This window comes from Chelonoidis abingdonii, chromosome 1, assembly GCF_003597395.2.
Source record: "Chelonoidis abingdonii isolate Lonesome George chromosome 1, CheloAbing_2.0, whole genome shotgun sequence".
NCBI lineage: Eukaryota > Metazoa > Chordata > Testudines > Testudinidae > Chelonoidis > Chelonoidis abingdonii.
In genome coordinates, this window is record NC_133769.1 from 166312758 (window position 1) to 166338651 (window position 25894).

Here is a 25894-nt window from a genome sequence, read left to right on the forward strand (position 1 = left end):
ATTGTCTCATTTCTGACCTTATCTCTCTTATGCCTCTGTAATCCAAAGACTTCCCCAATAAAACCAGACTAACCCTCATCAATCTGTGTTCTTCAGGGAGATTGCCAAGAGAGAACATTGCTCCCACAATCCAACAAAGCAGGAATGTTCAGTGGAAGTGTACCAGCCCTTTACCTTTTCCACTTGTTCCACTTCCATGATTAGGGTCTTTGCCAAATGAAGGGAGCTGGGCTCCTGGTCTGCCTTTTGTAAGTAGGTCTTAGAGAAGCCCCATCTTCCAAAGAATGAAGTTTCCCTGTACTCAGGGGAAAGTCCCAAGAAATATGGGCAAGATTTCCTTCTGGGCACATGAAAAATCTGCCCAGGTGATGGGACTTATCTCAGCAGAGGAAAAAAAGAACTAGATAAGTTCTTGAAGGATAGGTCGACCAATGGCTATTAGCCAGGATGGCCCGGGACTGGAGTCCTTAGCCTCTTTTTGCCAGAAGCTGGGAATGGGCGACAGGGGATGAATCACTTGATGGTTACATGTTCTGTTCATTTCTTCTGGGGCACCTGGCATTGGCCACTGTCGGAAGACAGGATACAAGGCTAGATGGACCTTTGGTCTGATCCAGTATGGCTGTTCTTATGTAACCCTCCCTTTTGTGGGAAGGGCTTTCCTAGGCTTTGCCTATAGAAAATGGGGACAGGATAACACTGTTAGGGAGGATGGAAGGCTAATCACACTACCGGCAAGACTCAAATTTTTTTTGGTTGTCCAGTGATTTTCCATGATTAGCAAAAATCTTGTCACTTTAAACCAAAGTAGAGCCTTAATTTTGAATTTCCAAACTTTTAAAAGTTTAGGTTGTCCGTAAAACTTTTCAAAAAGTTAGCTCCATCTTAATTTCGTGTTTGTTTCTGAGTATAAAAAAGATGATTGACCTGTAGTTAGTGTCTGTTAAATGTTCTCCCTTTGTATCAAATGTTATAAAATTAATAAACACAAATGAAAAAACTAAAGATGTGCTCATTTACAGTTGTCATTAGTTGGTTCATTTCAGGTTCAAACTGGAATTTCACACAGTCCTTCTTTCATACAAAACTGCCATGCTGATGCAATTTTCTTTAACTAAATTTAAAAATTACATTACACAACAATTTAGGCTAGAAGCTGTAATAGCTACTGGATGAGCTACGCTTTGGACCCCTTTGCAGTCCCTCTTGAGCAGTGGTTCTCAAACTTTTGTACTGGTGATGCTTTTCACATAGCAAGCCTCTGAGTGTGACACCCCCCCTTATAAATTTAAAACACGTTTTATATACTTAACACCATTATAAATGCTGGAGGCAAAGTGAGGTTTGGGGTGGAGGCTGACATCTCGTGACTCCCCCTGAGGGGTCCTGACCCCCAGTTTGAGAACCCCTGCTCCTGAGTGTACCCCTCAGGTGGCGGGCTTCACCTCTCTCAAGGGTGGAAATCTGCAGTTCAGCCATTCTTAGACTGGTTCTCTGGGTTGCAGTCCCCCCTGTTTCCCAACCATGTTAATGTGACAAAGCCAGCTCTAGTTGGACTTGCAAGAAAATTCCCTCCAGGAGCATGAGACCAGTGACTGATTGAAATGATTCAAAACAGCTTCTTCTTCCAAACCAATGTATTGTTTATTTGGCCAAAGGCAAATGGCAATCAGAAAAAAGGTTAAAGGCCTATATATCAGGTCCCAAAGCTTAATTATGAATTGCAAATTGAAGTAGATGTGGGAAGCTGATCTGGAAAAAAAACAGGTCACGTGTTCCCTCAAAATGGCCATAAACAACTGATAGCGATGAACTGAGCTAGTTTTAAAGCAAAGGTCTCTATCACTGGAGTTAAAGGAGAACTAGCTAGCTGCAGGAGTAGGTGTTTTAGCTTCTCTTTGGGGCAGTCACTGAAGGGTGACATCACACGTGTCTGTGCACATTTTAAAGCCCAACACCTCCCCGACTGACTGGGGATGGGTAATGCTCTGTTAAAATAATCTCCTCTGCTGTGTTTCCTGACACCTGAGACTGACTGGTATACTCTCCTCTGGGAAGTGAATCCAGGGATACACAGAGAAATTCTTCTGGAATAGGCATCTCAATAGCAGGATCCATCCATAATAAGATGATTTCTAAGAGGACTATCAAAACAGTTTACAGTGTCACTACCCACGCTTTTAGGTTTGTGAATGTTCAGCGTCACAGCAGAGTAAAAATACTCTGACACTTCTGATGTATTGTTTAATCAAAGCATGATTTTGAGGATGGATCAAAGTTCAGCTACATATGTATATGTAACAGTTGAGAAGGACAGCATGAAACCATTGATACATTTATTTATATACTAGTAACACATTCTAAGAAAAAGGGGGAAATCTGTAACAGAAATTCAAAACCAAACAACTCTGAACCACTATATACATAAAAATAGAATATGAAATAAACACAGCAAAAGAAAAAGCTAATAGTAAATATGCAAACATACAAATGAATACATTTTGCATTTGTTCTCAGATGTATGAAATAATACTGATGGACGCCCATGTCAGGCTTTGGGTGCTCTCAATGCACACATATTGCATACAGTCTCTAGATATATTCATATAGACTGCCTAAAATTAGCCACTAAGAAAACCAGTCATAATCACAGGATATGCAATGATCTCATCATCCACCAAAGCCCTGGAAAACAGATAGGCCTTGTAGCATGTCCAGAAGAATATACATCCAGAGTTGGGTGGACTAAGCTGAGAAATGAATTCCAGAGTCAAGGAACCTTCACAGAGAATCAGTTCCCTTTCTGTAACACTGTGGTCTTGTCTACACTATGGGGAGAGATCGATCCAGGTTACACAACTTCAGCTACATGAATAAAGTAGCTGAAGTCGATGTACTTAGATTTACTTACCGCAGGGTCCACACTAAGCTATCTTGATAAGTAAACATCAGATGTAAAGCCACTCTTTGGTCTGCTAACTTATCCGATACAATCTGGTTACTTAACCACAAGTAGTTCTGGGCTGGAGTCATCCTATGACTGACAGTGATTTATGTTCCTTTGAAGGATGAAGATTCGGATCCATGTGTTATTTGTCATGATGATCTTGAGACTGGCAGTATAATAGAACTTCACTGCATGCACAGCTTTCACAAAGAGGTACTGCAAGAAACTCCAGGGGCCCTATTTCACATCACTTACAGTTTACTTGGAAGAGAAAGGATTCCATATATGACCTTCCATGACAGCAACTAGACTTTGACTGAGCCCATTATGCTGGTGGTTGAGATGGGGGGTGGGGGTATAGAAGCTGCTGCACTTCTTGATGCTCCTCTTACATGGGATGAATTCCCCAGTGCCCAGCTAAGCTGCCTCCATGACAGCTTTGTACTAGAGGAGAGTAACAAAAACTGCTCTAATGCGGGGCCGGATCAGAACCTCTGTATCCAGTGTGTATTTGTTCCTGATATCAATTGGTTGAAAAATAATTATAGCAAAAGAATGGAATCTGGATGTCTCTACAGAATTGATACTGGGATAGGGATAAGATGGTTTAACTTCTCAGCTCTAGTTCAAATCTGACTGAGGACAGAAGTGGCCAAGCATTGCTATAAATGTTGGATGCTTGGTGTGAATGAGTTTGGTACAATCTTCAGTGGACAGATGATCACATGGCAACAACCAGTAGCATAAATGGCACCCTTATTGGTACACTCAGCAAAGTGACCAAGGATCAAATTAGCCATAGAAAGTGTATCATGTCCCTAGAAATGATCTCCCAAGGTGATGCTTTAGGCATAATGGTTGGGAAGCTTGATACTGCTGCTTATATTATACCTCTTCTGTGGATAAACACAGGACCTTAGTCTCAAGAACTGTCCATCTAGCACTAAATTAACTAACTAACTAAAGAGAGAGAGAGAGATCTTATACTCCTGAAAAATTAAAATTGGGTCTGATCCTGATCCTATTGAAGTCATTTCAATGAAAGCAGAATTGAGTCCAATGACAGCATTCATGGAGGAACTCATGGAGAATGGGTGAGATCGTGTAGGACCAGAGAAGGAGACCCGGGGAATTATAGACCAGTCAGTATAACTTTGATACCTGGAAAGATACTGGAAAAAATTATTAAACAAACCATTTGTAAACACCTAGAGGATAATATGGTTGCAAGGGATAGCCAACATGGATTTGTCAAGAATAAATCATGCCAAACAAACCTAATTTCCTTCTTTGATTGGGTTACTGGCCTAGTGGATGGGGGGAAGCAGTAGCCAGAATATATCTTGATTTTTGTAATGCTTTTGATATAATCCCACCTGACATTCTCGTAAGTAAACTATGGAAATGTGAGCTAGATGAAATTACTATAAGGTGGGTGAACAACTGGCTGAAAGACCATACTCAAAGAGTAGTTATTGATGGTTCACGGTCAAGCAGGGAGGATGTATCTAGTAGGGTCCTGCAGGGATGAGTCCTGGGTCCAATGCTGTTCAGTATTTTTGTGAATGACTTGGATAATGGAGTGAATATAAAATGTGAGAGATGACATCAAATTGGGAGGAGTTGCATGCACTTTGGAGGACAAGATTAGAATTCAAAATGATCTTGAGAAATTGGAGAATTGGTCTCAAATCCCACAGACAGAATTCAACAAAGTTAAGTGTAAAGTGCTACACTTAGGAAGGAAAAATCAAACGCACAACTACAAAATGTGGAGTAACTGGATAGATGATAGTGCTGTTGGGGGTTTTAGCAGATGTCAAACTGAACATGGGTCAACAATGTGATGCAGTTGCAAAAAAGGCTAATATTATTCTGGGATGTACTGACAGGAGTATCATATGTAAGATATAGAAAATATTTGTCTCATTCTACTAGGCACTGGTGGGCCCTCAGCTGGAGTATTGTGTCCAAGTCTGTCTGTCACACTTTAGAAAAGATGTGCATAAATTGAAGAGAATCCAGTGGAGAGCAAGAAAAATGTTAAAAGATTTAAAAAACCTCACTTCTGAGGGAAGGTTAAAAAAACTGGGCATGTTTACTTTTGAGAAAAGAAAACTGAGAGGGGATCCTGATAGCTGTCTTCAAATATGTAAGTGCTGTTGTAAAGAGGACAGTGATAAATTGTTCTCCATGTCCACTAAAGGTGGGACTTAATCTGCAGCAAAAGAGATAGATATTAGGAAAATCTTTCTAACTCTACGGATAGTTAAGCTCTGGAATAGGTTTCTGAAAGAGATTGTGGAATCTCCATCACTGGAGGTTTTTAAGAACAGGTTGGACAAACACCTGTCAGGGGTGGTCTAGGTTTAGTTGGTCCTGCCTTATTGCAGGGGCTGGACTTGATAAACTCTTGAGGTCCCAGCCAGCCTTACATTCTATGATTCACTGAATGCATGGGGGTTTTATGATGCATTTTAAAAAAGCTTTGGTCATATATGGCAATTTACCAATCATCCCTCTCAAAAATCCTGGTAGTTGACTGTCAGTGCAACAAGTTTGGATCGCTAACTTTCTTTTTCCCATATTCTTTTCCTCCAACAGTGTATCGAAAAGTGGCTGCTAAAAAAACCAACCTGCCCAACTTGTCGCATCCATGTGCTCATGTCAAAATCTATTTTAGACCTTCATCAACCGGGATGAAAATAGAGCTCAGAAGGACTCCATAGAGGACTCATTACAAAGCTCCATTTCACTTAGAGAAGAGAAAACCAAAAAGAATTGTCATTCCTTAGATCACAGGGTACAAGGTAGTTATAACAAGTATAGCTTTTTTTAATGTTAGAAATCAACTTTAAAGATCAAAGATGACTTAAATGAAAATCAACTAACACATTCTGCCTGTGCATGCCACTGCAACATGCCAATGTTTGTGGGAACAAAGTGAAAAAATATTTGTTTTTACAATTGTACAAACAACTGTAAATAAAAATCACATATTTGCTACAAAAAATAATTTCATGGTGAATTTCACTCGTTTTTGTTAAATGGCTGGATTATATGGTTCTGCAATAGAGGAAACTCTTTAATCCATAGTGAGAGAATTAAGTGACACACTGGCATGAAGTTAAACATCAATTAGAGTGCCACTGAGAGACTCTGGATTGACAGATATTACAATGGAAGCTGGAGCAGTGATGCTGTAATCTTCCCCTTTCCTCTAAACTTCCCCTACACTATTCTTTTTAATCTCATTGTATTAATCCCAGGGCCAGCGCTTCCATTTAGGCGACCTAGGCGGTTGCCTAGGGCACCAGGATTTGGGAGGGCGGCATTTTGCCATCCTCAGCGGTAATTCGGTGGTGGGGGTCCTTCTGCGCTCTGGGTCTTCGGTGGCAATTCTGCGGCGGGTCCTTCACTCGCTCCGGGACCCGCCGCCAAAGTGCCCCAAAGACCAGGAGCCACGGAAGGACCCCCCCGCCGCAGAATTGCGGCCTACGACCGGGAGCATGGAAGGAGCCTTGCCTAAGGCGCTAAAACCCCTGGTGCTGCTCCTGATTAATCCTATTCATTTTGGGGTTCTAGGTTCCAATGCCTGTTATGAAAGTAAGTTGACTAGTTGGTTGATCAGATCATAGCACTCTGGGCCGGTTGAAGGACTAATTTTAAAAAAATTGCTTATGCAAAAGACACTTCAAGAAGACATATCAACAGAACGTAATTCCACTAGCAGTGGTTAAATTATGGCAGATTTATTGATACAAATGAGAAAGGGCAGGAAATGATTGCAACTATAATCATACGAAATTCAAATCTAAGGCTGACTCTCATCTCATGTATCCCATAAAGTCAAATTATGCCCTTGAATGTGCATGCAGGAGTCTCACTGGTGTGGATGGGAGCAGCACATGTGTTGCAGGGCAGAATTTGGCCTGTTGCTTAGGGATTGCAGCATATATTGAGTTGGTCAGTAGGGGATATTGTTGGTATGTCTAGAACTGCCCTCCATCTATATTCTCTAGTCACTAAATCATTATGTGACGCAATTCCCAAGCTGTGCATCAAATCCCATAGACCAAATTCTTCCATATCACCACTGATAGATTAGAAATATGGCATTCCCCAAGAATCAGCCCTATTTTTCATGTTGTTTAATGTACTGTCTATATGAGGCCTTTTGGGAAGATTGTTTCTAGACACAGGGCAGAACAAGACTGATAGTTTATATCTTGTCCCAGGGGCATTGCACATTTGGTCGTGTGGCAAAATTGCCGGTACTGTTCTCTGGGTCTCGCGCTTTCTCTTCTCTGGGGTAGGTTCAGGGCGATATTGCTTGCCTCTGAACCAGTTCTTAATCACTCCCCTAGTGTCCTTGGAGGAGGGGAGTGGAGAGGGAGGGACCTGGGCCCGCCCTCTACTCCAGGTCCCAACCCAGGGGCCCTGGGGTTGTGGTGAACCACTTGACTAGCGGTTTCTTCCCCTGGGTTACTTCCCTCTCATACCCGTCAGCTTGTGAAGGGCTTCTCGCCTCTCTTCTATACAAGCCTGGTGCCCCTTACCTAGGGTTTCTGTTGGGCTTCCCAATCCACCGCAGCACTCCTCCAAACCTTCTATTTCTCTCTGGACAAACTCTTCTCTTCTGCAATCTGCACTCTGCTCCAATCCAACCTTTCTCCTTCAACTACCACCCCCTGTCTGACTGAAGCAGGGGTTTATATCCCATGACTGGAGTCAGGTGCTCTAACTGGAGTCAGGTGCTCTAATTGGAGTCAGGTGCTCTAATTGGCCACAGCTGTTCTAGTTAATCTAAAGCAAACCTTCCTCCCTTGGCAGGGAATAAGGCCCCCTGCTAACACTCTTATGCTGCCTTCTGGCCATGCTGTATCACAGTCGCTACTCTGAAAGAATCTTTGAAAGGGTGCAGAAATGGTGTCTGATCCTAGAGGTATCTTACTGAGAATGGGGCATATTTCTTTTTTGAGATAACAGGTTTTCTTCAACAAATACAGAAGAACCTCAATTTTATGAATACCAATCATTTGAACAGACAGTTATATGAACAATTTTTCCAGACAGGAAAAACAAATCACAAAACAAAAATTATGTTGATGAAGAATAAGTCAACATCCCTTCACGTTCCCATGCCCTCAGTTCATTAAACATAATTTTGCCATGGTTTGAAGGACAAGAAGAAAGCAAGGCATGCACCACACTGCAGCTTATGCACCATACTTTTTGTAATCTTGAGAAGTTCAATTTTATAAACTTTTTGATTTTATGAACTCTTCAGTCCCCAAATTGTTTGTAAAATAGGGGATCTATTGTACATCTTCAGAAGCAGTTGTTTCTTAAAGCCATCTGTCTTAGCAACACTTTTAAGAAAGAAGAACATTTTCCTACCTGACGATCTAAGCTGACTATCTGTTGCTTAGTAGATCTATCCATGATTTGTGTGAGAGCTCACAGTACTTCTTGTCTTATCAGTCAGGTAGATGGACATTTGGAACTCTGATTTCACTCCACCATCATTCACAGAAAAACTTCATTGGTCACGTTCTCTGGTCAAAATATCCTCTCTTAAGAACTAAACACAACAGGCTACTTTTTGTTGTTGATGTTGTTGTTCTCTAAAAATACAATAGTTGAAAATCAGAAAAGCTCTTCATAAATTTCAAAACATCTCCATTTCCGGAATATGAGAGTGAACTTCCACCCCCTGGCTTAGTCTGTTACCATTAATATATTTCAGCGAAAATCTCAGGAAATTAAGTTACACTGTACATTAGAACATTGATTCTGCAAACTCTTGGACGCATGCTTAACTCTACTACCTTGAGTAGTTCCTGTGAGTAATTGTCTGCAGGATTGGGGCCTATGCTAGTATTTTTTTCTGTCAAATAAAGTAACAAATCTCTTAAGCAACAAGTAGGAGCAAATGGGCATGAAATACAGTTAACTTTCTTAAAAGACATAATTTTAAAAAGAAATTAGCAAAGTGGAAATCAAAATAAAACAAAAATGGTGGAATAAATTTGATAGTGATCCTTTATTTATTTCAGATAGTTTACAGAAGGAGTGTTACCTGGAGCAGGGACTGAGCATCAGGAGTCATGGCTTTTATTCCCAGCTCTGCCACTGACCAGCTGAATGACTTTGGTTTGGTCATTTAATCTCTCTGGGCCTGTTTAGACAATCTGTGAAATGAGCACTAGTCATTACCTGTTATTCCAGGGCATTGCAAGGCTTAAAATTCCATCACCAAACTTTGTTAACCAGAAGACATGCTGAAAAAACTAAGTTGTTATAGCACCAGTGATAAAGGTCATAGGGTGTTGCATCGGCTGGATTGTTCCATCTTTGGTGATGTCATAAGACAATGAAGTTCATTCTTCTCTGTAGTATGGCTATATAAATTTTTCTCCCAGTAAAGAAATATCTTTCTTTTATATCATTAGATGTAGAAAACCTGATTTTGTCCTTAGATGCAGAAATGCAACTTTAGAAGCAGTAGTTCCCAAAAAGTTGGTCTATCCCCTTTCCTTAAAGAAAGAAGGTCATTTTTTACACAAGTTGTGTCACTGAGCAAGTGCATCCATCTATAGTAGAGAGTCAAAGTATGAGTGGACTGTAGACAAAGTGAATATCTACACTGCTTATGACCTTGCTTTTTACAGTGAGTGTTGGTGGGATATGCAGCCTAGTCACATTAACTTATAGTTAATGAATGGTTTTTGTTTTTTTAGTGGGGGACAGGGATTTCTCAATTTTCTTAATAAGTATCTACATTGACAATTATTCATAGGGAACAGCTGTCAATATTGAAATAGATAGATAAATAAGTTTAGATTTTAGATACCCCATACATCCCTCAAGCCCCCTCTCTGCTTTGCCTGCTGGGACCCACCCCCCACTTGCACTACTACTTCAATTGCCTCCATGTTTCCCTGCACAATCCTGCTTCCCTTATCTTCCTAATTATTTCACTTCAAAACATGCTCCCGCCATAGGTCCTACCATTCCTCCTATTTCCCTACCACACTGTATTATTAAACTGCGGCTTAAACCCCTGAATTTGTGTTACTGAATACAATATTTTCCTATGTAACCCTGAGTACATGAATTGGTGTTGATACATGCTAACACAGAGACAGAGGGAAATGCTGAAACAATTAAATTTGCAAAGGGGGGTATATAGTAGAGAGAAGGAACTGTGTGGAGGATGGACAGTAATATGCTGGCAGTTTGCCTAACATACCCACCCTGTCAGCAGTGACTTTAATTCTGGAAAAGAGAGAGTTAAGTGAGTCAGCATTGACTCACTGTTGCAGAATAAACTGAGACTTGGCTAGACTGGCCTGCTTTCAGGAGATACTCTATTGCAAACACCAGCTCTGTTTTGGTTGGGAGGAAGTTGAAGTGAGACAGCCTGGGGAGCAGGCTTGGCCAGAGAGATCCAGTGAGGAACGCAAAATCTTAGGGTGGCTTGTCTGTGGGAAATTATTGCAGTGAGGTCAGAATCAAGGAGAGGTAAATATGTGAGAGGTTGTAGTGTCTAGTGTGAACAGAGAAGAACCTTTGAGGAATGACTTTTGGTAAGGCTTGAAGACCCTGGAGTCTTGTTTGAAGTGTGGTGGGTGTGATGGATTGGATCACAGAAAACCCCTTGGGAACTGCCAGTTGATGTGCTAAGACTACTTCTGAGCCATTTCCCCTGCCAGCTTGGGATTTCAGAATACTGCCTGGTTTGAGCCAGGCACTCTAGCCTGCTGCAAACCCAGGCCCAGGTCTGAACAACATCCCCCCAAATTACAGGCTTAACTGAAAACAGCTTAAGAAGTGTTCCTGTCTCCACCACTCAGATGCCCAGCTCCTAATGGGGTCCAAACCCCAAATAAATCTGTTTTACACTGTATAAAGCTTATACATGGTAAACTTATAAATTGTCCATCCTCTATAATACCGATAGAGAGATATGCACAGCTGTTCCCTCCTCCCTCCCTCTCCACCCCATAGTAAGATATACTCTGGGTTAATTAATAAATAAAAATTAATTTTATTAAATACAAGAAGTAGGATTTAAGTGGTTCCAAGTAATAACAGACAGAACAAAGTGAATTACCAAGCAAAATACAATAAAACAGGCAAGCCTATGCTTAATACAGTAAGAAACTGAATACAGATAAAATCTCACCCTCAGAGATGTTCCAATAAGCCTGTTTTACAGACTAGCCTCCTTCTAGTCTGGGTCCAGCAATCACTTATACCCCCATGGTTACTATCCTTTGGCCCAGTTTCTTTCAGGTATCCTTTGGGAGTGAATTGGCTATCTCTTGAGCCAGCTGAAGACAAAATGGAGCGGTCTCCCAGAGGTTTAAATAGATTTTCTCTGGTGGGTGGACACCTCTCCCTCCCCCTGTGTAGAATCCCAGCTACAAGATGGAGTTTTGGAGTCAAAGAAGCTGTCCAAATGCCTTACTAAGGTAACTTAAAATTAAACAAGTACACAGCCAATATTCATAACTTTAAATACAAAAATGATACTTGCATACAAATAGTATGAGTATATTCAGTAGATCATAACCTTTACAGAGATATGTTACATGGCATATGTAGCATAAAACATATCCCAGTTATGTCATGTATACATTCATAAGCATATTTCCATAAAGTATTATAGGGTGCAATGTCACACCCTCCTTCTGCACTTACTACCAGAGGTTTGGACACTGTCCACGGTGGAGGCAGTATACCTAAAATTTCTTTTTTCTGGACAGAGCATCTGCTACCCAGTTCTCCTTTCCTTTAATACGCATAATCTTCATTTCAAATTCCTGCAGGACCAGGCTCCAGCGTAGCAGCTGGAGATTGTGCCCTTAGTCTGGTGAAGCCATACCAAAGGTGAATGGTCAGTTAGAATTCTGAACCTCCTATTAAAGAGGTAAGGCCTTCGTTTGACAGCCCAGATGGCATAGCACTCCTTCTCTATGACAGAGTAATTCTGTTTGGCAGGGGACAGCTTTTTGCTCAGGATGGCAATGGGATGCTTCTTGCTGTCTTCCCTCGTCTGCACCAGCACAGCACCCAATCCTGTGTCTAATGCATCAGTACACAATTCAAAAAACTTATGGAAGTCAGGACAGACCAGCGCAGGCTCCGCAGACAGGAGTGCTTTTACCTTGTTGAAGCCTTCCTGGAACGCCTCTGACCAAATGACCTTATTAGGTTGATGCTTGTTACATAAGTCTGTGATTGGGGACACAACATCACTGAACCCCTCCATAAACCTCCTGTAATAGTTTGCCAAGCCTATGAAGGATTGGACTTGCCTGTTAGTCTGGGGTATGGGCCATTTTACAATGGCTTCCACCTTAAGAGGATTGGGGTATATTTTACCCGCCACACACCCTGTGTTGCACTTAGAGGCTTTTACAGTTAGCCCAGCCTCTTTGAGCTTTGATAGCACAACTTCCAGGTGTTCTATCCCAGGTCACCCCAGGTGTTGCTGAATACAGCAATGTCATCTCTGTATGCCCTAGCATAATTCTGCAAACCATTTAACACTTTGTTGACCAGTCTCTGGAAGGTTGCACCAGCATTTACCAGACCAAAATATAACACTGTAAATTCATAGAGCCCTATATCAGTGATAAAAGCTGTTTTTTGTTGTGCCTCCCCCGCCAAAGGGTTCTGCCAGTAACCTTTGGTTAGATCAAAGGTACTAAGCTACTTGGCTTGGCTCAGCACATCCAGCATGTCATCAGTTCTTGGCATGGGGGAATGCATCTGTTACAGTGACAGCATTGAGTTTTCTACACTCTACACAAAATCTAATGTTGCCGTCCCTTTTGGGGACCAAGACCACAGGGGAAGCCCAGGCACTGTCAGAATCCTTAATCACTCCAGGGTCCAACATGCTTTGTATCTCAGCCCGAATTTGCTCCTTCACCTTGCTGGTGGCCCTGAAAGGCCTGGAAGGAGGAGGCTGAGCCCCTTTTGTGAAGATTCTATGGGACAGCAAGTGTGTTCTCCCTGGTTTGTTGGAAAATACCTCACTGTACCTTTGCAGCATGAACAATGCTTCCTTCCTTTCAACTGGTGCCAGCTTATTACAGATTTTCATACTTTCCAGGGTTGACCCCTCTTGGTATTCAGCTATCAGATCAGTGAGTGGGTGTGCCTCAGTTTTCCCGTTGATACAACAGATCATGTTTACCCCTGCCATTCTACTGTGATAGACCTTGAGTCTGTTTACATGTACCAGTTGGGGCATAGCATCATCCAGGGGCTTTTTAACTTTAGAAGAGTCCTCACTTGCCACTTCCACCACTTTAAAGGGCCCCTCACAGGAATTTAGCATCTTGAACTTTTTTACAGGACTGAGTACCATGACCAAATCTCCTACATCAAAAGTGCATTTACAAGTATTTTTATCATACCATGCCTTTTGCTTGGCCTGACTGCTCCGGAGGTTGTTTTGGACAATTTTCATCATGTCTTTCAACTCCCTCCTGAACCTCTGGACATACTTAGTTATGGGTTTCTCCTTCACCGTGTTGCATTCTTCCCAAGTATCCCTGATGAGATGGAGGGGTCCTCTCACTTTTCTCCCATACAGAAGGTTAAATAGAGAAAATCCCGTGGACTCTTGGGGTACCTCCCTGTAGGCATACAGCAGGAATGGCAATAACTTGTCCCAACTTTGGCCTCTTTTCTTGGTATACATCCCCAGCATGGATTTTAGGGTCACATTGATCCTTTCCACCAGCCCATTGGCCTGGGGGTGGTAAGAGGCCATCTTAAGCTGTTTTACTCCATACGCCTTCCATAGCTCACTGAACAACTGAGAAGGAAAATTTGCGCCCCCCACCCCCCACCCAACCCCAATCAGATAAAATCTTCTTAGGGAAACCCACTCTGCTGAATACGGTGGGCAGGGCTCTTGCAACTGTCTCAGTTTCTATGTTAGACAGCATGATTGCCTCAGGATACCGAGTGGTGAAGTCTACTACCACTAAGATATACTTGTTCCCCCTCCGAGTGGGGCATGGCATAGGACCCACTATGTCTATTGACACCCTTTGGAATGCCTCCTGGATGATGGGCAAGGGACGCAGCAGAGCCTTCTGGGGTCCCCCCGGTTTCTTTCTCTCCTTGAGCATCCCCATCAGTAAATCACCTTCCATACCTTTCCACTCTATATGAACCTTTGCAAGGGGTACAGGGAACCTTTGCAGCCCCGCCCCCTTAATGTGGGTCATCTGCCCCATCAAAATGCTAGCGTCTGGAACCACACTTGGTCGAATCAGAGAAAACTGAGCCGCTGTATCCTTCCACCCCAGACACTCCATGCCATCAATCTTGATAACCTTGATGTGTTCTCTGTCAGCTTCACTAGGCCCCATGTCCACCCCTCTGGTTTGGTAAGAGGTAGGAGTGCCCTCTGGGACCTCAGGGCTAAGTGCAACTGAGCTAACACAAGACAAGGAAGGTTTACTCTCCTTTAATTTGGGACAGCTGCTTTTCAGGTGCCCTGGGGAATTGCAGTGAAAGCACCTTCTGGGATCCCCTGGTTGTCCAGGAGTCCTGAGGTGAGTACCAAGGGAATGGAGAGGTGCACAGCCAGCCTCCTTTTTCCCAGGGGTAAAATGGTGATTCTGCTTTCCACCAACCCTGTACCCCTCTGCCAGTGGTTTATGTTTAATTGCATCTTTTGACTGCTTGTAAGAATCTGCAAACTCAGCTAATTCTCCCACTGCATTTACCTTTTTGTCCCACAAATACTGTTTTACGTCATCACTACACATATTCAGGAATTGTTCCTGAGTAACCAAATCACACATTCCTTCAAAGCTTGTAATGCCTTTCCCCCTCACCCACTTATCTACCAAATCTCTCATTTCATTTACATAAGCCACATTACTCAATCCAGATCCCCTCTTAAGACTCCTGAATTTAACCCTGTAGGTTTCAGGTGTAATCTGAAACTGTTTCAAAACCAGTTCCTTAAATTTACCATAGTTTGAAGCATCATCAATAGGCATCTTATTGAATATGTCTAGAGCTCTTCCAGTTAATTTTGTTATCAATGTGATCATATTTTGATCTTCAGGGATAGCATAGAGGGTGCATAGTCTCTCAAAGGTGATGAAATATTTGGCAATATTGCTGGATTCATCATATTGTGGACATAATCGCTCCCATTTCTGGATTTTTGGGGAAGTGGAGCCAGCAGCTGGAGAGTTTTGTCTCTTCCACTCCATAACAGCCCGTTCATGCTTCTGGGCCTCAATCTGGGCCTGTATTTCTTTGTCTCTTAACTCCAGGGGTCTTTTATGGGCAGCCTCCTCCCTGGCTGCCTCTGCATTAATTTCCATTTGTTTCAATTCCATCAGTCTTTTATGTTCATTTTCTTTCTCAGCCATTTGCAACCTGTGCAGTTCAGCTTTTTTTGAGCCTCACTCTCACTCATGTTTCTCATTTTCCTGCCTCTAGTCCCTTCCCTGAAATAAGCAAACAGAAAATAACAAACCAGTAACCACTTTGTCTGCTCTCTGTTCAGACACCACAGCCAAAACTCACTTAAAATCACTACCAATATCTCAAAGCAATGAGCTGTGCAGATCCTGCAGACTATGCCACTGTGACAGGTTAGATCACAGAAAATCCCTTGGGAACTGTCAACTGATGTGCTGAGACTACTTCTGAGCCATTTCCCCTGCCAGCTTCGGATTTCAGAACACTGCCTGGTTTGAGCCAGGCACTCTAGCCTCCTGCAAACCCAGGCCCAGGTCTGAACAACATCCCCCCAAACTAAAGGCTTAACAGAAAACAGCTTAAGAAGTGTTCCTGTCTCCAACACTCAGATGCCCAACTCCCAGTGGGGTCCAAACCCCAATAAATCTGTTTTACCCTGGATAAAACTTATACAGGGTAAACTCATAAATTGTCCACCCTCTATAATACTGATAGAGAGATATGCACAGCTGTTCCCTCCTCCCTTGCCCCCACCCCCGTAGTAAGATATACTCTGGGTTAATTAATAAATAAAAATTAATTTTATTAAATACAAGAAGTAGGATTTAAGTGGTTCCAAGTAATAACAGACAGAACAAAGTGAATTACCAAGCAAAACACAATAAAACAGGCAAGCCTATGCTTAATACAGTAAGAAACTGAATACAGATAAAATCTCACCCTCAGAGATGTTCCAATAAGCCTCTTTTACAGACTAGCCTCCTTCTAGTCTGGGTCCAGCAATCATTCACACCCCCATGGTTACTGTCCTTTGTTCCAGTTTCTTTCAGTTATCCTTTTGGGGTGGAGAGGCTATCTCTTGAACCAGCTGAAGACAAAATGAAGTGGCCTCCCAGGGGTTTAAATAGACTTTCTCTTGTGGCTGGACACCCCTCCCTCCCTCTGTGTAGAATTCCAGCTATAAGATGAAGTTTTGGAGTCACATGGGCAAGTCACATGTCCATGCATGACTCAGAACTTACAGGTTGAAGCCATGGTTCACATGCTACCTTGAACATCCTCATGTAGACTTCTTATGTGGACTGGAGCCTTCCAAGATCCATTGTCTGGTAAGTGCTTCTTGACTGGGCACTTAACTTGCCAATTCCTTTCTAAAGAAGCTGACCAAATGCCTTACTAAGGCTATTTAAAATCAAACATGTATACAGCCAATATTCATAACTTCAAATACAACAATGACACATGAATATATTCAGTAGATCATAACTCTATCATTTCGTGATCACTTTCACCCAAGTTGCCTTCCATTTTCAAATTCTCAACCAGTTCCTCTCTATTTGTCAAAATCAAGTCTAGAACAGCCTCTCCTCTAGTAGCTGTCTCCAGCTTCTGAAATAAAAAATTGTCTCCAATACATTCTAAGAACTTGTTAGATAATCTGTGCCCTGCAGTGTTATTTTTCCAACAGATGTCTGGGTAGTTGAAGTCCCCCATCACCACCGAGTCCTGCTGTGCTTTGGATGATCTTTTCTAGCTGTTTAAAAAAAGCCTCATCCACCTCTTCTTCCTGGTTAGGTGGTCTGTAGTAGACCCCTACCATGACATCACCCTTGGTTTTTACCCCTTTTATGTTTACCCAGAGACTTTCAACAAGTCTATCTCCTATTTCCATCTCAACCTCAGTCCAAGTGTGTACATTTTTAACATATAAGACAACACCTCCTCCCTTTTTTCCCAGTCTGTCCTTCCTGAGCAAGCTGTACCCTTCTATACCAATATTCCAGTCATGCGTATTATCACACCCAGTCTCTGTGATGCCAACTATGTCATAGTTGTGTTTATTTACTAGCATTTCGGGCTCTTCCTGATTATTCCCCATACTTCCTGCATTAGTACAGAGCCATCTAAGAAAGATACTGATTTGATTCCCTCCGCCCCAGTTCTGTCTTGTCTCTCCTTTATCCCTGCTATAACAGCCCACATTCCAAACCGTCTCCATGTTCTTGACTTACCTGTGGGCTTTTGTCACCAGTCCCCTTCAAACCTAGTTTAAAGCCCTTCTCACTAGGTTAGCCAGTCTGTATCCAAATATGCTTTTCCCCTTCCTCGATAGGTGGACCCCATCTCTGCTTAGCAGTCCTTCTTCCTGAAACCGTAATCAAGGAAGCTGAAGGCCTCCTGGTGACACCATCCTCACAGCCAGGCATTCACCTCCAGGATGTATCTGTCTCTGCCTGGGCCACGAAGAGGACACCACCTGTGAATTCATCTTGGCTTTGCCAAATTGTCATCATCAAACAAACACAACATTAACTAACATTTTGATACTTCAGAAATGTTTTGATTTTGCAGCTCAAAATAACTTTTAATTTAAAAACTTTGTTTAATAATATTAAACAATCAGAAACAGTTAAAAATGGATGAAATTGAAATTTTTGATTTTGTCAAAACCAAAAAATGACTCCAAACATTTTTTTTCCCTTTTTGATTCATCAAAAATTTTTATACATTGTTTTCAGGTGGACCTCACAAGATTTTATTTAAATCGCCAATGAACTGAACCATCCACTATTCGCTCAACTCTAGTAGCAGTGCCATGAGAAGCCTTTGCTATATCTATGTATAGACATAGCGCTCTGTCCATCCTTGGCTGCCTGCACAGTTACAATCCTACTCTGGCCTTCCTCAAAAAGTATTTTTACTCTCTCTCTCTCTCTCTCTCTCTCACACACACACACACACACGCACACACACACACACACGGAACCTCCCTGATATTCTCCAAATCCTGCTTTCTCTGTCTGGGTCCCTGCTTACACACATCTCATATTGTCTCTAGAATCCACCCCAATATCCCTGCTGGCCAGCCTGCTTTCCTGACTCACCAAAAGTATGTGCTGAGGACAGCTAGTGAGTCAGAGGTAAAGCTGGCTGGAAGAAACATTGATGAAAAGGAAATTGCATCACAAAAATAAGATTAAAATAACATTAAGGTTGCCAAGTCAGGAAATGCCTAAACTGAAATCTCCTTGCAAACCTTAACACCATCCCTTAGTATGTATTATAATACCATCTTTAATTACATGATCATATCCTATTTTTTTCCCCCACTGCACCCTGCCTCCACTACTTAGAGAACAAATTGGGTCTCTTGATTCAGTCTGTGACTTCAGGCCTTATTTGCCATACTCCATGCAAATCCCACTCTGAATACAGAAATATGATTTTTTTCATGGTATGGTATTCTCAGCTGTAGTATCTGAGGGCTTCATAAACATTAACTGATCGTCACAAAACCTTTGGGGTAAGGTGGTATCTCCATTTTTCTGAGTCACAGAAATTCAGATCAAAATTACCCATACATTTTGGAATACACCTATGGCCAGACTCTTTTAAGAGTATTTTGCATTTTATATCACTTTATAAGGTTGAAAGCACAGCTCCAAATAATTTCAACTGGAGTCATGCGTACATATCACTTCTGCAAATCTGACCCCCCCAGGTGTCTTTTATTGGGCACTCAATCAAGAACACACAATTAGTGACCACCTGTGAACGTTTTGGTTTAAGGGACTTGCCTACCACTACATAGGAACCTTGTGTCTAAGACAGGGATAGAATCTAATTATTTTGTGTGGCATTCTACTTCCTTAGCCAAGAGGCCATCCTGTCTCTTGCTAGAATCCTCTGCTTCACTCATCACACACCTTCCAATTTTTGCAGTAAATAAGCGAGGGGGGCAACATACAACAGCTCCTTTCACTACACAACCCTGATTCTTCATCAGAGCAGGTTCATCCTGTGCACTGGATGAGACAGAGGTTCCATGGGGAGATGGGGGAGTATATTATTTATGAAACTAAAGACTGTATTAGAACACATACGCACAAGGGGGCTGAGTTAAGGTTGCACAGGCAACTGTAAATCTGGCATTTCCTAACTTTTAAGTGCTGGACTTTGCAACCTTAACTCTCTCTTCATGTAGCTATTTTGGGATGTGCTTCCTAAGTCTTTAAAAAAGCAAACTAGGAAGAAAAAAAAATTCTAACGTGGAAACTTCAGAAGGATTGGAACCTTTAGATCCACAGCACAACCACTGCCATCTGAGTTAATATAATATAAATAGTAACAGTAATAGGCTATTATTGTCAATGTTGACCAGCCACCATGCAAGTGGCCACAGCTATTGGCTAATATCAGAGGGATTTTGAGATTCACGACTCCTGAGTTAAATTCCAGGTTCTGTATTCCAGTGGTTATTTACCCTTGTTCTTTTCTCTCTTTTCCTGTCCCCCATTCCCCTTCTGCTTCCAGCTCTTGCTCCTCACCCTTATGTTTTTGAACCAATGTGCTTCATTGGTCTCCTCCATGCTGCTTTAGTGCCAGCAGGAGGGGGTTTGATGGTACTAAAGAGAGAGAATCTTCCTGCTCCCAGTTCTGGTGCCCAGCATCAGACCAGCAGTTGGGAAGAGAAAGTCCTAATTCTGGATTATATCAATTTAGGTTGTGTTACTATAGCAAAAAATCCAGTGAAGTAAAGGCTGTATGACTAGGCTGTGATGCTAGCAAACTGTCATGGGAGGCTAGGTTGTGTGGAGATCACTAAACTTCTTAATTTTGATCTAAATCAAACCTTAAGCATGAGAGAGAGAGAGTAACACACCATTTTCACAATGTTGTACAATTTTTCTACTTCTAATAATTTGTATGCTTCTGACCCATGTGTAACAGAAGCTACAGCAAACAGAAATAAAGTTCAATTTGCCTTCATTAAAATTCAGCATTTATATTGGCATTTCACTGAGAAAAATCTCATGAACAGGCACTCTGCCTCCTTTTTATGTTTTTGTACACTGTTCAGGTAACACTCCTTTAAGTTGAAGTCTCATCAGTACCAAACTAGACATTTTTATAGTGGGAAGTGACTGAGTAACTTGCTCTTCCATTTTATAATCCACACTTTTTTATTTTAAGGGCACTTGAGAAATGGAAATCTGATAGTTGGAATCACATGGAATTACTAGGATTTACCATACTGGAGAAGGCACATAGTCTGATTGCATAGTCATCCAATGAGGGAACAGAAACAGTATAATATGCTATCATAATCAGACCTAATCTGCGCAGTTCAAATTCTGAATACTTGCACAGAACTCTTCATACCATGAAGTTAAAAATCACAAAAAAGCCAAACCAAAACAAAAGTCAGACAAGTTTAAATAACCAGTTCACTGGAGGGATTCATTATCATGTTGTGAACATTGTGCAAGCAGAAAAAAGGTGAAATTCATCCACTAAATTATTCCCTACAAATTAGTCACATGGCCTTAATAACCAGTTACATATTTTTACACTTTTTATCGTATAGTAGACGATAATCTTGAACAAGTAGGAGTTGGACTAGACAACCTAACAAGTATTTTCCACCTATATAGTAGATTTTACATGTTTAAACTGTCTTGAAGGAATTTGTCCTTTGTAATTATTTAGCAGAATATGTCTTACGTTACCCTGGAGTCTACTTTTAAGTGAGAAAAATGTTAAACAATTTTTGTTGCTTCATTTAACCAAATATGATCACGATGAGTGTATAACCCATTCAGAGGTTGGCAGAAATGAGCTTACCTACCCCTCTGCTAGAGAAGGAAACATGGTTGTCTTCTGTGAGTATGGGATTTTGGGGTTGGGGGAGGTGTAGCAAGGTTGGACTAGCAACTGTGGGGAATTAATTCCCTGCCATCACTCTATATAAGAGGAATGTGGGCACCCTGTGTTCTGGGGTTAGTTGTAACCAAGAGGAGAGCTAAGAAGGGTTGGGCCTCCTGAACCTGGCTGAAATTAGTTGTACTTTAGACCTTTCTTTGGACGTGGCTAAAACAATCATGTTCCTGCTTTGGCTAAGGGAAGCCCTGTTGTCTCCTAGTCCTTAGACCTTCAAGCAGGGGTAGTCAATAGGCAGACCATGGGCCAAAGCCAGATTGCCAGATGCTTTTGAACGGACCCCCAAACATTTTTATTTATCTATTATTATCATTATTGTTATTTTTTTTACATTTTCCCTGGTATCTGGACCTTGACTATACCTTGATCAAGAAATCTGAACCTTGACAAAAAATAATTGTCTACCCCTGCCCTAAAGACACTACAGGATATTCTTGTTTACTTTTTGGTTTTTACAGTAATGCATACCACAAGAGCATTCAGACTCCCCTTAGGGGAGCAGAATCCTTTGCTGCCTGGCTGGTCAGAATATTCTCACAGGGTGAACACTTTGCTTAAAAGGAAAAGAGGTGAGTGTATATAAGATGAAGATGTTGAATCCCAGAAGGGCAGAGATCACTGCTGCCAACACAAACACATCAGATGACTGGTAGACAGATGAGATAAGTGGACTCAGATTGAAGTAGTTTAGTCTGCCTGAAAATTCCCCAGCAGCAGAAGTATATCCATTAGGCAGAGATGGTATCATTACATGAGAAGCACTCTGCTGTCAGTTTTAAAATAAACACTAAAGAAGTACCTTCTGACCAGAAAACAGGTCTGGATGCCATGTTGTATCCTGCTGTCATTTACCCTCAACAGACTTGCCAACTTATACTGTGGTTTGATTAGATGGCCTGGGGGAAGACAATTAACATTGTATTCTCACTTACATGGTAATACCTTTTATTAAATTCTGACTGCACATGGCAGACTTGCCCCTCATCTGAAACAGGGGACAACCTGGATCTCTGCTTAGAGTGAGGTGGGAGTTCTGGTAAGTGCTTATATCACTATGCGGTTTGGAAGGGCAACTCCGCTTGCCATATAAATTTGTATAAAAGGCACCTTCAGCAACTACATATACAATATGTAAGCAAACATATTCATAATAGTATACTAGAGAGGTGGGTGTGGATTTAGCCCTCTCAAAAGGAGCCAGGGACAACCATGGTTTTAGGGGTGTAAGGACTTATTCTAGACAGTCCCATAAAACAGAGTATTTAGTAAAAGAGGTGAGATTAGCATCATAGGCTATTCTGGGAGCTTTGGAGGAGAGGGACTGCCACTCCAGCTTGTGTGTTGCTGGCTCTAAGGAGGAACTGCTGGGAGAGCAATACAGCGGTGCACAGACAATCCAGGAAGTTTTTGGAAAGTGTAGGGGACAATTTCTTGGTGCAAGTGCTCGAGGAACCAGCTAGGGGCAGAGCTCTTCTTGACCTGCTGCTCACAAACAGAAAAGAGTAAGTAGGGGAAGCAAAAGTAGATGGGAACCTGGGAGGCAGTGACCATGAGATGGTCGAGTTCAGGATCCTGACACTAGGAAGAAAGGAGAACAGCAGAATACAGACCCGGGACTTTAGAAAAGCAGACTTTGACTCCCTCAGGGAGCTGATGGGCAGGATCCCCTGGGAAAATAACATGAGGGGGAAAGGAGTCCAGGAGCTAGCTGTATTTTAAAAAATCTTTATTGAGGTTGCAGGAAAAAACCATCCTGATGTGTAGGAAGAATAGTAAATATGGCAGGCAACGCCTTGGCTTACAGTGAAGTCCTGTTATCTTAATGCAAAAAGAGCTTACAAGAGTGGATTTGGACATGACCAGGCGATATTGCCTCAGCATGCAGGAGTGAAATCAGAGGCCAAATCACACTTGGATTGCAGCTAGCAGGATGTTTAGAGTAACAGGGTTCTTCGGTATGTTAGCAACAGAAGAGTCAAGAAGGTGGCCCTTATGAGAGGGGGCAACCTAATGCAGGATGTGGAAAAGCTAATGTACTCAATGATTTTTTGCCTCTGTCGTCCACAAACAGGTCAGCTCCCAGATGCTGCATTGGCAGCAACAGTATGGGGAGAAGTGACCAGCCCTCTTGGAGAAAGAAGTGGTTCGGACTATTTAGAAAACTGACAGCACAAGTCATAAGAACATAGAACATAAGACACGCCGTCACAGGTCAGACCAAAGGTCCATCTAGCCCAGTATCTGTCTACCGACGCTGCCAAGCCGGTGCCCCAGGGAGTGAAGCTAACAGGCAATGATCAAGTGATCTCTCTCCTCCATCCATCTCCATCCTCGTAGAACAAGGACTATGACCCATTCTTTACCCTTCTTGGCTAATAGCCATTATGGACTAGCCACCATGAATTTATCCAGTTCCTTTTAACTTGTTATAGCCCAGCCTTCACAACCTCCTCAGGTAAGGAGTTCCATAAGTTGACTGTGCGCTGCATGAAGAAGAGCTTCCTTTATTTGTTTTAAACTGTCCATTATCTTTGTGCCTAGTTCTGTTTAATGGGATACGTAATACTTTCCTTATCCACTTCTCCACATCACTCATGATTTATTACCTCTTATCATCCCCCTTAGTCTTCCTTTTCCAAGCTGCAGAGGCACTATCTCTTTAATCTTTCCTCATATGGGACCCTTCAAATCCACAATCTTTAGTTCCCTTTTCTGACTTTCTCGTGGCAGAAATTTTTTGATGAGGAGCCACATCTGTACGCAGTTTCGAGATGTGGGTTACCATGGTTTATTAAGGGCTAATAATATTTTTCATGCTTATTTTCTTCTATCCCTTTTTAATGATTCCTAACATCTTGTCTTTTTTGACACCTCTGCACACTGCGTGGACATCTCAAGAACTACTGCCACGGATGACGCAAATCTTTTTCCTGATCGGTAGCTAAATTAGCCCCCATCATATTGTATGTATAGTTGGGGTTATTTTTTCCAATGGCATTACTTCACATTTATCCACATCATTTCATTGCCATTTTTTGCCCAATCACTTAGTTTTTTTGAATCTTTTTGAATCTTCACATCTGCTTTGGTTCTAACTATCTTGAATAGTTGTATCATCTGCAAACTTTGCCACCTCACTGTTTACCCTTTCTCTCAATATTTATGAAAATTGATGGTTGGCCTAGGACTGACCCTTGGAGAACCCACTAGTTACCCTTCCATTCTCGGATACCTTACATTCCTACCCTTTGTTCCCTGTTTTAACCAGTTCTCATCCATGACAGGACCTGCCTTTATCCATGACCAGCTTAATTTACGTAAGAGGCCTTGGTGAGGACTTGTCACAAGCTTTCTGGAAATCTAAGTACACTATGTCCAATGGATCCCCTTGTCACATCTTGTTGACTCCTTCAAGAACTCTAATAGTTAGTAAGACCGCATTCCTTTCAGAAGCATGTTGATATGTTTAACAATTTATGTTTTTCTATGTGCTGACAATTTATTTTACATACTTGTTTCGACTAATTTGCCCAGTACCAACGTTAGACTTACGTCTGTAATTGCCGGGATCAGCTCTAGAGCCCTTTTAAATATTGGCTTACATAGCTAACTTCAGTCTTGGGTACAAAGCCAATTTAAAGGACAGGTACAAACCTTAGTTATAGTTCTGGCAACTTCACATTTGAATTCTTTCAGAACTCTTGGGTGAAGAATCTGGTCCCAGTGACTTGTTATGTTGAGTTTATCAATTAATTCGAGACCTCCTCCAGTGACACTTCAATCTGTGAGTTCCTCAGATTGTCACCTACAAAAGCGCTTCAGGTTTGGAATCTCCCTAACATCCTCAGCCGTGAAGACTGAAGCAAAGAATCCATTTAGTTTCTCCGCAATGACTTTATCGTCTTTAGGCGCTCCTTTTGTATTTGATCTCAAGGGGTCCCACTTGTTTAGCAGGCTTCCTGTTTCTGATGTGCTTAAAAAACATTTTGTTATTACTTTGGAGTTTTGGCTAGCCATTCTTCAACTCCTCTGTGACTTTTCTTTATACACTCTTGCACTAAGTTGGCAGTGTTGTGTCCTTTCTATTTGCTTCACTAGGATTGATTCCACTTTTTTAAAAGAAGTCTTTTTATCTCTCACTGCTTCTTCTTCATGGTTTTAAGCCACGGTGGCTCTTTTTTAGTTTTTTACTGTGTTTCTTAATTTGGGGATAATTGAGTTGGGCCTCTATTATGGTGTCTTTAAAAGGGCCATGCAACTTGCAGGGATGTTCACTTTAGTCCTGTACCTTTTAAATTTTGTTACTAACCCCTCTTTTGTATAGTTCCTCTTTTGAAATTAAATGCCACAGTGTTGGGCTGTTGAGGTGTTCTTCCCCCACAGCATGTGAATGCTATTGTATTTGGTCACTATTTCCAAGCGGTCCTGCGTAAGTTATCCTGTGACCAGCAACTGCGCTCCACTCAGGATTAAATCTGAGTTGCGTCTCCATTTGTGGTTCCCTGTACCAGCTGTCCATGAAACAGTCATTTAAAGTATTGAGAATATTTATCTCTGCATTTCGTCCTGAGTGAAATGTTCCAGGCAATATGGGGATATTGAAATCCCCGACTATTATTGGGTTCTTATTTTGATAGCCTCTCTATTTCCTTAGCTTTCATCATCACTATTACTGTCCTAGTCAGGCGGTCATAATAGATCCTAATGTTTATTTTTATTAGAGCATGAATTCTATCCATAGCGATTCTATGG

The 25894-nt window shown here is 41.8% G+C and overlaps 1 protein-coding gene across 1 annotated transcript in view; it reads left to right on the plus strand.

Annotated features, from left to right (window-relative positions):
• The window catches only part of LNP1 (leukemia NUP98 fusion partner 1), a 44729-nt gene extending 38853 nt beyond the window's left edge, over positions 1–5876 (plus strand). The window contains exons 3-4 of the mRNA XM_075072431.1: positions 3068–3160; positions 5552–5876. Of these exons, the coding sequence (XP_074928532.1) occupies positions 3068–3160; positions 5552–5650 (192 nt within the window). The 3' untranslated portion in view covers positions 5651–5876. The remainder of the gene's footprint in view (positions 1–3067; positions 3161–5551) is intronic.
• Positions 5877–25894: the final 20018 nt, after the last annotated feature.